This window comes from Vombatus ursinus, unplaced genomic scaffold (genome assembly GCF_900497805.2).
Source record: "Vombatus ursinus unplaced genomic scaffold, bare-nosed wombat genome assembly UNPS02001419.1, whole genome shotgun sequence".
Classification (NCBI taxonomy): domain Eukaryota; kingdom Metazoa; phylum Chordata; class Mammalia; order Diprotodontia; family Vombatidae; genus Vombatus; species Vombatus ursinus.
This window is the reverse complement of record NW_020941197.1, coordinates 30,522,522-30,535,645: the sequence shown is the minus strand read 5'-3', so window position 1 is coordinate 30,535,645 and position 13,124 is coordinate 30,522,522. Positions and strand designations below refer to the sequence as shown.

General features: G+C 36.5%; 1 protein-coding gene across 3 annotated transcripts in view; it reads right to left on the bottom strand.

The window, feature by feature from the left end:
* Positions 1-9,415: 9,415 nt before the first annotated feature.
* POGLUT1 (protein O-glucosyltransferase 1) overlaps positions 9,416-13,124 on the bottom strand; it is a 43,902-nt gene continuing 40,193 nt past the window's right edge. For all 3 annotated transcript variants that reach the window (XM_027867013.1, XM_027867017.1, XM_027867024.1), the window contains exons 8-11: positions 12,667-12,725; positions 12,051-12,218; positions 10,810-10,866; positions 9,416-9,584 (exon numbers count right to left, since the gene is read on the bottom strand). In XM_027867013.1, the coding sequence (XP_027722814.1) occupies positions 9,428-9,584; positions 10,810-10,866; positions 12,051-12,218; positions 12,667-12,725 (441 nt within the window). In that variant the 3' untranslated portion in view covers positions 9,416-9,427. The remainder of the gene's footprint in view (positions 9,585-10,809; positions 10,867-12,050; positions 12,219-12,666; positions 12,726-13,124) is intronic.

The window sequence follows — 13,124 nt, the reverse complement described above, 5'->3', positions numbered from 1 at the left end:
AATGATCCAACCATTTTGGAGAGCAATTTGGAACTATGCACAAAGGGCTATAAAAATGTGCATACCTTTTGACCCAGCAATAGCACTTCTAGGGCTGTATTCCAAAGAGATCATGCATGTGGGAAAAGGACCCACATGTACAAAAATATTTGTAACAGCTCTTTTTGTGGTGACAAAGAATTGGAAATTGAGAGGATGCCTATCAATTGGGGAATGGCTGAACAAACTGTGGTATATGAATATAATGGAATACTATTGCGCTCTAAGAAATGATGAGCAGGCAGACTTTAGAAAAACCTGGAAAGACTTGTATGGTCTGATGCTGAGTGAAGTGAGCAGAACCAGGAGAAAGTTGTACACAGTAACAGCCATGTTGTGTGATGACTAATATTGATAGACTTAACCCTTCTCAGCAATACAAGACTGTAAGACATCTCCAAAAGTTTCATGATGGAAAATGCCATCCATATCCAAAGAAAGAACTATGGAGTTTGAATGCAGATAGAAGCATACTATTTCCTATTTTTTTTCTTCTGTTGTGTTTTGTTTCCTCTTTCTGGTGGTTCTTCCTATTGATTCTAATTCTTACTTACAACATCACTAATGTGAAAATATGTTTAATAGGAATGTATATGTATAGTCTATATCAGATTGCGTGGTGTCTTGGGGAGGGAGGGGGAGAAAAATTGAAAACTCAAAAGCTTTTGGAAGTGATTGTTAATAAATCAAAATAAATTAATTAAGAAAAAAGAAAACAAAAAAAAAGTTTGATGGAATTCTCCTGTAAATCCATCAGGACCAGGTATTTTTTTTTCTTTCTTTCTCAGTTCCTTTACAGCTCTATCAATTCCCTTTTCTGATATTGGGGTTATTTAAAATTTCTATCTGATCTTTTCATAACTTGGTTGTCTTATATTTTTGAAGCTTTTTTTTTTTTGTGAGGCATTTGGGGTTAAGTGACTTGCCCAGAGTCACGCAGCTAATGAGTGTTATGTGTCTGAGGCCACATTTGAACTCAGGTTCTCTTGACTCCAGGGCCAGTGCTCTATCTACTTCACCAGCTAGCTGCCCTTGAAACTATTCTTTTATTTTTTTTATGTGTTCAGCTTTATTAGCATATAACTAAGCATAATGTTTTCATTATTCTTTTTATTTCTTCTGGTTTTGTTTCTGCACATTTGTCATTTTATTGATTTGATTTTCTGCTCTCTTCTTTTTAATTAGATTAATTAAGGGTTTATCAATTTTATTAGACTTTTCAAAGAACCAACTTTTGGTTTTTTAAATTCTTTCTATGGTTTGTTCCAATTTATCTATTTCTCCTTTGATTTTTATTATCTCCTCTTTTATGCTTATTTTAGGTTTTGTTATTTACTTTTAATTTTTTAAAAAAATGTACATGCACTTCATTAATCCTTTCTTTTTCTATTTTGGTTCTGTGTTTGTAAGAGTACGATTTTCCCCTTGAGGACTGATTTAGCTGTTATCTCAGAAAATTTGGTGCATTGTTTCATCATCATTTTCTTTTACATAACTTTTATTGGTTTCTATGATTTGTTCTTTGATCCACTTATTATTTAGTGTTTCATTATTAAGTTTCCATTTGGGTCAGTATCTTTTGTTTGTGGTCCTTGAAGTAATTAATATTTTATTGTGTTATCATCTGTACAAGATGCATTACTATTTTTACCTTTTAGTATCTATTTGCAATATTTCTATGCCCTACTTTGTGGTCAATTTTTGTAAAATTGCCATGTAGTACGTATTTTCTGTTGCTGTCCCATTTAGAAGATTTCATAAATCTTTTAACTCCAGCTTCTCCAGGAATTTGTTTCAGTTCCGTATTTTCCCTTTTGCTTATCTTTCTGTTAGACTTATCCAAAACTGAGAAAGGGATATTGGAGTTTCTTGTGACTATTGTATTATTGTCTGTCTCATAGCTCAGATAGTGTTTCCTATATGAATTTGGGTGCTAAGGCACTTGGAGTATATGAGTTTATTACGGATATTGGTTTGTTGTCTAGGGTTCTTTTCAGCATAGTGTAGTTTCCTTGTTTATCCTCTTTTATTTTTTGGATGTTTGTTTTTGCATTGTCAGCATGACTGCAGCTCTTGTTTTTTTGGATTCATTTGCTACATGGAAAATTTTTTCCATCCTCTCAGTTTTATTTTGTATATACTTTTGGTTTTTAAATGTGTTTCTTGTAAGCAATAGATTGTGGGGGGTTTGTCTTCTTATCCAATATGTCACTTTTTTTGCATCTTATTGGATTATTTAATAATTCTCATTAGAATTTTCACATTATGAGAGCTGGGTTTATATTTTCCACCATTTGCCTTTCATATTGGGTTTATTTTTTCCTCTTTTGCTGTAAACACAATACTATATTCCTTCAGTTATTTTAGCTTAATTTTTTTAAGATGGCCCTATTGCAACTGGCTATCTTCTCACTTCTGATCCCCCTCTCACTTCTAACTTTTCCCTTTAGTGTTTTGCTTTATTAGTTCCTTTTTTTTCTTCCTGATTTTTTCCCCCTAATTCTTCTCCACTTTTTCTCCTTTTAGCCAAATAGATTCCCCTTTCTCATCTTCTTCAACTAGTCTTGTTCATTATTTTATTTTATTTTTGCACCTCTTTGCAGAAAGAATTTCCCTCGCTCTCTTTATTATCCTTTTTCTTTGACTACTCTAGACCCTCATTCTCAGGTTCACAGTAACTATAATTATCCAGTTACTCTGTTCTTTGAATTCTTTATGCCATCTAAACTTCAAATCTATCCATTTTTAGCTCTCCCTTCTTGGCAATTTCTTCACTACCCTGTAGAACTTGCCCAGTGAATTCCCCTTTTCCATTGTGTCTCACTCTCAGGACAATACTAATGCTTACAGGTATCAGAGAGAACATGGCCCCATGGTAGCTCCTCCCCTATCCTTGATTATGCAGTCCACCACAGATCTTTACCCTCCCCCTGATGACCTGGGTTTTTTTTTTTCCCATTTATCTCAAAATCTTCTCCCTGGGTCCATGCCCTCCTACTCTTCCAGGTGCCAGTTGCCCCCAGGAGTTCCAGCTTCCCCTCTTCCCAAGGCAGGACAAGTAGTCTTTTAAAGAACTAAATGCCCCCCAAATGACACCCAGCACAAGATCCCCATATCCTTTCAAAGAACTTTTCTTCTCGACCATAGGTGCATTCATCAGTGGAACCCCCTCTCACCACAAAAGTAAGGTGTCTTTCCCCTACCACCACCTTTTCAATCCTTCTCTCTTCTCCTCATCCATTCCCCTGCAGGCTCTTCTCTTCCTGAGAGACCATGAGTCATCTCATTGCTAGCCCTTGATTTGACCCAGGCATAGCATACATTCCCCTCTATATCCTTGATCCTCTCCCTCCCTTCAATTTTTTAATGTAGTCCCACCAAAAACAAAACAAAACAAACAAACAAAAAAAAACATTGATTCACCTGTAGGCAGTGTTGCCAGATTCTGTCCATAACACCCCAGGCTCACCTCTCTACTGTTACCTTCACTGGACTTCTGTCTTCACCTTTGTCTCCTTGCTTATGTTTAGGAAGAAGAGTTACTGGCCTTGCTTCTATCACTTCATTGCTGTTGCCACCGTTGTTGCTGTTCTTGTCACTGGCTACTGAATTCATTCACCCCTCCAGCAAATGACCTCTTCAGTTCTGGTTTTCTTTCTAAGAATGTTTTAAATGCCTCTTTATTATTGAATGTCCATCTTTTTTCATTTGTGAAATGAAAATTTTTAGGGTAGGTCACCTTGAACCACATCCTGAGCTCCATTGCTGTTTGGAACACATTTTTCCATTCCCTCTTGTGTTTTATGGTTGTTGAATAAAGTCTTGTTACTTGAATTTCCTTTCTTTTTGAAGTTCTTTCTCTTGACTTCAAGCATGCAGAATTTGTTTCTAAACTGAATTGTTAAATTTAACTAATAGCGTCTTGGAGTTTGCAACCTTGGTTTGGTGGTGGTGTTTTTTTCTGGAGATGATCTATGATTTCTTTCAATTAGTACTTCATTTTCTTTGTTCAGAAGTTCTGGAAAGTTTTCTTCTGTTATTTTTTGCATTATTATGTTCAGGTTTTTCATCTTATCATGTTCTTCTGGGACAGGTATGGGTCCTTAAGCTGTTTCTATGCATCTTGTCTTTGAGATCAATATTCCTTGGATAGTAACCATATTTTCTTCTAATGTTGTTCTTTGCTTTTCTTCTACTCTGTGTATTTGCATTCCCAATTTATGTTTTCTTTTGTTTCTTTGATGAAACTTCTCAGATTCTAGTTTTTCTATTTTGCCCTCATAATCTTCATTCTCCTTTGAACCATTCAGAAACAGAATGTTGTGATTCAGCGTTCTCTTCATTTTCCACAGCTCCTCTGTCTCAAGTGCTAGATCATGTTCCTTTGCTTTATAGTATCTATTCATAGATGACCGAACTTGTTTACTACAACTGGAGGCCCCATTTCCTTTTGTTGTTTTTCCCTGTTGACTTATCTGCTTAAGTTCAAGGTCTTTCAGTTTTCTTTTTCCTGAGAGTTTTGGTAATTTGTCTTCCCCTCCAGTTTTCCCCTACTGCTCCCTTTTTGACTTCCTCCCTCTGATAGTCATTTCCTTGGGGGTTAGGTCCCCAAAAGTCTCAACTTCCTCTTATGTTGGGCAATTCATGGCTCACCAGTCTAGGTCTTTGCCCATTACTTTGGGTGGATAGAACTGGCCCCAGCTGATGTTGAGCTCTTTCCCAAGGGGTTAGTGGAGTGCTGCACAGCCACTTCTCCTCACCCCAACTCACAGTGTTCTATCCTGGTGTTCTATGCTGCTCCCTCTGTTCCTCAGTTCTCTGGCTCAGCACCTAAAGTTCAGAGCACTGTTAAGCTGGCTACTGGGTTGATGTCTGTAGTTTGGGTTTCTGAAGCTCTGTGAGGTGAGGTGTGTTGTTGAGCCCTATTTCAAGATTAGACATTTATTTATCTTGCCCCTTTCCCTCTGTTCCCGGTTTCCCGAAGAGATCTTTTGCAGCACAAACCACTGAATGTCTGTGCTGGCTGTTAAGGTGCAGTCTACTGTGGCCCAAACAAGCTTGTACCCCTGGAGCATTATCCAGATGACCTTTCGTGAGATCTCCATAACACAGGAAAGAGAAAGAGGGAAACAGGCGTATCAAGTCTTTGGGTCAGCTAGTAATAATGTGGGAGGTGGCAGGGTGGAATGCTGTTTGTTCATGGTAGGTATTGTTAGCTGATATTTTTTCTTTTTTAATCATCTTTTAGATTCAGTGTCCTAGGCCAGTGGTATCAAACTCAAATGGAAGAGTTAAGTCCCCCATATTGACTTAGAAAACCACAAATTAACATTATCTATATTGTATTGTATTGTATTTTGTCAAGATTTTCCAATTACATTTTTATCTGCTTCAGGCAGTACTGGGTAGTTTTGTAGGCTCCTTCAGCTGCTATTTTACACCTCTGTCCTAGACCATGGAGACAGCTGAAGTTGGTCTATTTTTGGCACATAATTCCTGTTTTGGAGAGGTTTGAAAGGTTGGTGGGTCAGAAAATATATCTAGTCCTCCATCTTATTGGTCACTATATATTAGTATTTGTTAACCAAAATTTATGTATCAAATATCAGACTTTTATCCAAAGAGTTCAAGATAAAAAAGCATCTTCTGACTATCTCCAGCTTGACTGGTACTACTGGAACACATTTCCTAACCTGATTTTGTTACTCTCAGTTCTTAGGTGGCTTGCACAATTGCATCATTATGTAGTAAGCTGTATCCTGGCCTCTGACTGCCTTGGCAACTACTCGTTAGTGATCAATATACTACTTAGACCAGATTTCCTCAAGCTAAGAATGGTTTTTAAATTTTTAAATACAATGAAACTTTAGTTTAAAATGTAAAAACCATTCTTAGTTCAAGGATAAAAAAAAGGCAGTAGCCACATACTCTTGCTGTAGTTTGCCAGCTTTTGATTTAGATCATTAAAATTATGTTTCCCTTAGAAACTGACTAGTTGGTGTACACACAAGCGTACCCAGGAGTGTGAATGTATGAAAAAACATTTATCAGACACTTACTATGTGTCAGGCAGTGTGCTCAGTACATGGATTGACTGATAACATGACCGTACACAACTTGGATAGGAAACAGGCAGAAGGGAGAAGGGGGGGGTAGGGCTGAAATGGGAAGGAATGAGGTGGTAGAGCTACATATGGTGGTAACAGTCAACAAAGCCTCAATTCCTTTTTAAAGGGAGAGTAATTTTGTTCACTTTTCACCTCAATATAATGCCACATATAGATACATAATGCTGGATACCACATACTAGGTGATCAGGTAGAACTACAATTAAGTCTCAGAAATCCAGATTTTCCTTTCTGATATATTCACCACCTTCTATATATTTTTTGAAATGTACCTTTTAATTCAGATTTAAATAGGTATGCTTCATTTGTGCACTAATTGTGCTATCACAGAGGGTAATAAAATTCTAAAGAAACTTTTTTTTAAATTAAATTTTTTTTTCAAAGAACAAAAATCTTTCTCTATCCTAGCCTCCTCCTACAGTTAAAAAAAAAATCCCTTTTATTGAATGTGTGCAGCTAATAAAAATAAATTCCTACATTTGCAGTGTCCAAAAAATATGCTACACTCTTCACCATTAGTACATCACCTCTTCATCAGGTAGCTGGAAGCAAGTTTCATTATTGGTCTTTTGAAAAACTTATGAATTAAGCTTTCCAAGAAAGATTGGTATGCTAGAGAGAGTAGAGTTCTGGGCGAATGGAATAAAGTCACTGATTTAATGTAACTAAATTTCACTTTGTTGTTGTTATAAAACCAGCTAACATCATAAAAACCAAAGAGGAAAAGGAAGAGAGCCAGAGGGAAAGGAGTTCAAAGTGAATAGGGGGAAAGACATAAAAATCTTTTATTAAAATGTTGGAACTCATTACTGACTCTCCTTTCTTTTAGGAAAAGAGTGGGTGATCAGCTATTATATCTAATGCTTATCATCCAAAGGTTGAAACATATTGAAACATCAAGATTAGCACTTCAGAAAAGGAAAAAAATAAAAGGCTCTTTCTTCCCCAATGACAACCAAAATCTTAGTTCCTAGTCTTCTCCACATAAAAGTATCATATTCTCAACAATAGGAGCACACTTGAAATCGTAAGGCACTGATCAGACTTAAGCCCCAATGATGATTAAATCTGAAGATCTCTTCAAGCATGTCACCTTTTTTTTTGTTAGGCTAATTGGCAAATGTTAGGCAATTAGGGTTAAGTGACTTGCCCAGGGTCACACAGCTAGTGAGTGCCAAGTGTTTGATCTGAGGCTGGATTTGAACTCAGGTCCTCCTGACTTCAGGGCTGGTGCTCTATCCACTGCGCCACCTAGCTGCCCCACATGTCACCTGTTTTACAATGACACTGGAACCTCAGTTGGATGGAGTCCACAGACCAGATCACGTCGTAACTCATAACACTCTATATAGTATTATAGAATACAGTTTGAAAGATACAACTCCCTCTCATCTTTGCAGAGGCAGGAAAATAGGGATATGGACATTACAAATACTGTGAGACATGGTTGATGCGCTATAGTTGATTTAGCTGAACTGTTTTTTTTTTTCCTCTTTGTTATTAAGGATAATTTGCTATATAAAGGAGATGGGGAGAAACATGGTTGGAAATGAAGATGTAAAAACAAAATAAAAAATAAGATTAAGAGAGAAAATAAAATGTTCCATAGTGAGTCTTTATGACAGTACTTCTTCAGTAGTTTATCCCTACAGATAAAAGGTCCGGAGGCCTACAGCTATACAATAAAGACCTTATTGTTCTAAATGCTGGCATGAAACAAAGAAAATGTTTTACCACCTGTCATCCGTGGGTATTTTTTTTTTTAACTCAAGGAGTGGAGGAGGATATTGTGAATATGTTCCAAGACACCACACTCTGCTGGTTTAATCCCAGTTTTTTCCCACCACACTTCATTATATTGTGGAGGGATTCTTTAGAGATCTATTATCTAAAAGTTTTGGGGGGAAAAATTGGGAGTCCAACATGACTTTGCATTGAAATAAATTCTTTGCTATACAGAAGTGAATTAGAGTAGGAGGTGCTACAAATCTCAGTGGGTAACATTAACTGAAGTGGATTATTGGTGTTACCCACAAAATATATACTCATGATAACCCTTACTAGTGTCAGTTCCAATAAATAAGAGAGATTTGTTCATTTTGCATCTGTAGCTCCTGCTACCTTTTTTAAAGGGTACAAATGTAGATTTTTGAAATTGTTTTGAAGGAACAAATGTTTTCTTACTACAGCCCTTGCCCTTAAAGTTACCTTCCATCTACTCTGTATATATCTTGTATGATGTAACTATTTATATATGTGCTATAAACTGCTTTAAGGTAGGGATTGTTTTTGTTTCTATTTATCTACCCAGAGCTTAGCACAGTAGCTGGCATAGAGTAAGTGCTTAACAAATGTGTGTTAATGGATTGAATAAACGCAATAAAATGAGCTGTGAGAAAACTAGGAATAGGTTTAGAAGTCCAATTGCAATAATTAAGAACTGGTTCCATTCAAGACAAAAATATAAAATCTTGTCCAAGTAAAGAAAAAATTACATTTTTTTAAAAAGTAAAAAACAAAGAAACCAATTACATGACAGATCTTTCTGTTCCTATGAATCTTTCAGTAAATGATTCCTAAATATTTTGTATACATCAGCTAAACTTGGCTAGTAGGATCAAGCCGGGAAACAGCAGAATTCCAAAGACAGAACCTATTATATTTCCAAATGGCAACTTGTTTGCTTTAGATAATGTGCCCTAAAGGTCCAAAAAGACATTTTGCATTTCATAGTGATCACAAATATAATAACTAGCATGATTCTTACCTAGATAAGAAAAATGAGGCCGAGGTTGTACAGAGCTAATCCAAAGACACAGACATAAAAACTTACAGTCTGATTTTTAGTCCCTATTTAACCTAAAGAAAAAAAATACTGCTTATATGATCATAGTCCAGAGCTAGAAGAGACCTTCAAAGACATCTAGTCCAACCCTTTCATTTTATAAATAAGGAAACCAAGGCCTAGAAAGCTTAGTAACTTGCCCAACAGAGCCAGGATTAGAACCCAGGTCCTCTGACTACAAATCTGGTTTCCAAGTCTGTGTTCTATTATTGTGTGATTCCGAGAGTCTGGATCTTTCAAGAGTCTGTTATTGCAGAAAGATAAGGAAAACCAGTTATTTGGTTAGTATTAGATAGTCTACAACATACAAATTACCACAGGCAAGTATAATCTCATTCAAATGAATGAGATACTCTGCATCTTGTCACAAAGATATCCAAATGAAGTCACTCTACCACAAGGATAACAGTAGTTCTTAAAGTTCTGTTTTCAAAGGTTTGGGAGAAATTTTGCTATAGTCTTTCTTTTTCTTCACTTTGTAGGACAAAGCTTTGGAATATTCAGTCAACAAAATCTTCCAGTAACAGGAAATGTCATCCATCTGCAAGTGGTTGACGATAAATTGTCGTCCCCTGTAGGCAAAAGTGATAGCATGACAAGTCAATCATTAATGGAAATTGTGAAAAGAGATTTTTAAAAAATGTTTTCTAAAAATCTGATGTCTAGGAAAGGCTAAAGCCTGGCAGATTCAAAGATAGGCCAGCAAAGTATAGGTTGCTAAGGGTAGAACCAATGTGTTTTGTTTGTATTGTTTTTATAGGATGGCTTTAATTTTCATTCTAAGACACACAAAGAAAGAGCTCTTTATTTTCTCTAAGAAATGTCTTAACAAGGGTACGCATTACTTCCTTTTTTTTTTGTTTTTGGTGAGGCAGTTGGGGTTAAGTGACTTGACCAGAGTCACACAGCTAGTAAGTGTTACGTGCCTAAGGCCACATTTGAACTCAGGTCTTCCTGACTCCAGGGCCGACACTCTATCCACTGTGCCACCTAGCTGCCCCAGTACATATTACTTCTCCCAACTTTCATTCCTCCACTGAATTACTCAGTAGAAATTATTTTTTGTTTGTTTTTTTTTTAAGAAACAGAAAGACTCTTTGTTCTACTTCCAAAACCACAGGCTAGCTAGCTCCCTTGAATAAGGATGAATCTTTATCAAGAGCAGGTATTCTTAACCTGGTCTACAGAGAGATTTCAAAGGTCCATGAACTTGTGTGTAAAAAAAAAATTGTGTAAAAAAGCTGCAACTTCATTTTCACTAATCTCTAACTGAAACTTAGCTTTTCCTTAAATTATAAATGTAGGCAACAAACCTTATTTCACAGGCTTCACTAGACTGTCAAAAGGGTACATGACACAAAAAAGATTAAGCACCCTTGATACAGAGCATACTGGAAATGATAGGGAAGTAGTAAGCAAGCCAAGTTAAAAAGCATTTATTAAGCACTTACTACATGTTCCCAGCAGTGCTAAATGCTGGGAATATAAATACAAGGAAAAAGAAAGATGCTTCCTCTTCTCAAGAAGTATACATCCTGGGGCCGCTAGGTGGTGCAGTAGATAGAGCAGCGGCCCTGAAGTCAGGAGGACCTGAGTTCAAATCCAGCCTCAGACCAAACACTTGTCATGTGCTAGCTGTGTGACCTTGGGCAAGTCACTTAACCCCAATTGTCTCACTAAAAAAAAAAAAAAGAAGAAGAAGAATACATTCTAATTGGGGAAGATAACACACAGAAAGGAGCTGAAAAAAACAGGAGGGTGGGAAATAGAAAGAAAAAATTTGGAAACAAAACTTACCTCTCAGCAATCTCTTGGGCTAGATCATCATTTTCCTTCACAAACTGTAGGAGTTCCCTAAAATGAAAACAACTATATAAGACTATATCAAACATGGACAGTACAAATGGTGTACTTCTAATGGAAGACAGGGATATCACAGATATCTGAAGGTCACAAATAGCTCTAGAACTGTGGGGTATCAGGTACTCTCCTTAAAGAAGAGATGGGGAAACATTTATCAAAGGCCATGAATGAGTTAAAAGCTACTTAATTTAGGGTAGCCATGTTCTCCCCCCCAAATATAAAATGTTCAATTCACCTATATTGAAATAAAAGACAAGGACATGTCAAAATTTAGTATTCAATAAATACAACAAATAAAACCATGATGCAGTTTTCTGTTAGAATTAATTAAGGCAGAGAAAAGAAAAAGCAAAGTGGGGTAAGGCTGAGGGATTGAAGAGAAGACTGAAACACTGAAGGGAGAGATAAGAAGAGAAACAAGGAAGGCTAGTAGAAGGGGCCAATAGGTTTTGAGGTAAACTCTTCTTTTATACTCAGCTGGGCTGTGGGTATCATGGTAATTTATCACTAATATCTGAAATTCTGATTAGCCTCAGGCCATTTGGAGTCTTCCTTTATATGACAGGGAATCACTATTCTTATTTTTTAATTTTTCAAAACTTACTTTTGAAAAGCCTCATTTTTTTCCCCATGGAATTCTAAAGATCATATACATATGAAGGAATGACTTAGAGGTTTTTAGAAATTTATTCTGGGCCATTTGAGATATCAATTTGCAAGCTACATCTTAAAGTCCCTTTGACGACTTAAGAGATCAGATTGGTGTATTTTTGCTCTCTTAAGAAATTAGCACTGGCCTATTTCACAATGCTTGAATGAATTTCTACTAGACTAAAATGTGCTCTTCTAGGATGCAAGTTCCTTGAGAATAGAGATTATTTTTTATTTATCTTTGAATCCTCTTTAGCATCTACTACAGTGCCCTTAATATACATAACAGGTACTGAGCAACTGATGAATAACTGAACAAATCAGCCAGCATTCTTTCTGTGGTCTCTGCCTTTTTTTCCCCACACCAAATTTAGTCTGGAGTCCAACTAGTGTAGTAGTGAAATAATATGTATCTGTGACTCAAAACAGCCAAAATAAAAACGTCCTTTAAAAAAAGAACCTTCAGAAATAAAAGGGAGAGGTAAAATCAATAGCAGCCAACTGACATAACAGCAGCCCCATACCTGACATTGGAGAGGTCTGTATTGACTGGGATGTAGTGAACCCATGGCTTCAGCTGTGCATAGAAGAATTCCTGCCATTCCTCACCTACGTGGAAGACTAGTGAGCCGCACAGGAAGAGGTGTTTGAACCGGAAACTTGCAGCTACGCCCCGAAAATTAAACAGATATCTGAAAAAGAGAAAATTGGCATTAAATACTTCTAGACACAAATGGCAACTTTTTACTCTTTTGTTCATCTCTTCTTTTCTCCCATTGATCATGTCTTTCCTGTTTTTCCTCTCTTCTTCCCTACTTCTCCTATTTCTAAATTCTGCTGCAGTCTCCCTTATTCCTTTTAGGTAGCTTTCAACTCTGGCCACATACAACCTTTTCTCTGGTTCCCTATATGACCAGGCCCCAATTTTAAAAATGGTCTGAGCAAATGTTTGCTTGAATTGTGGTCCAAAGGAGTTTTAGAACAGTTATCAGTAAAGATCTCCACCAACTTTATCTTATACTGAATATTATGATTTTGCTCTTAAATCCCAGTCGGGCCTTGAGTATTGGAGCTGACTCACCAAGAACTAATGCATAAATCAATATTGGGAGAAATGGACATGTCTAACTGAAGCCTTACTTGTACTTGCAGTGATCCACAAGTGGGACTTCCTTAGCAGGTGGTTTTCCAAGAGTATCCTTTAAATTAGAAAGAAATTTTTAAAAATTAATTTCAATGTAATTCATTTTTTAATAATTTCTGTTGAAAAGTTATGGATTGCCAGTTCATGAGTAACTGATCTATTTCAAATTCTTGACTCGCAAAGATAACTGTGTAATCATAGCACAGAGAGCTATAATTTAAGGACATCAAAAAATGAATAGAAAATGGATGAAATTATATAGCAGCAGAAATAATCCACTAAAGGAAATAGTATGTAACCACTGATCTACTTAATTACAAAATCATTGTCGTAAAGGTGATGCTCTGCCCAGAGTCTAAAGGAACAGTCCAAAAGTAAAAATTTTCCAATGATTGTTTGCCTAAGACCGTTCAGGGGTGCAGAATGCCCTGATTCTGGATAACTAGTATTATTT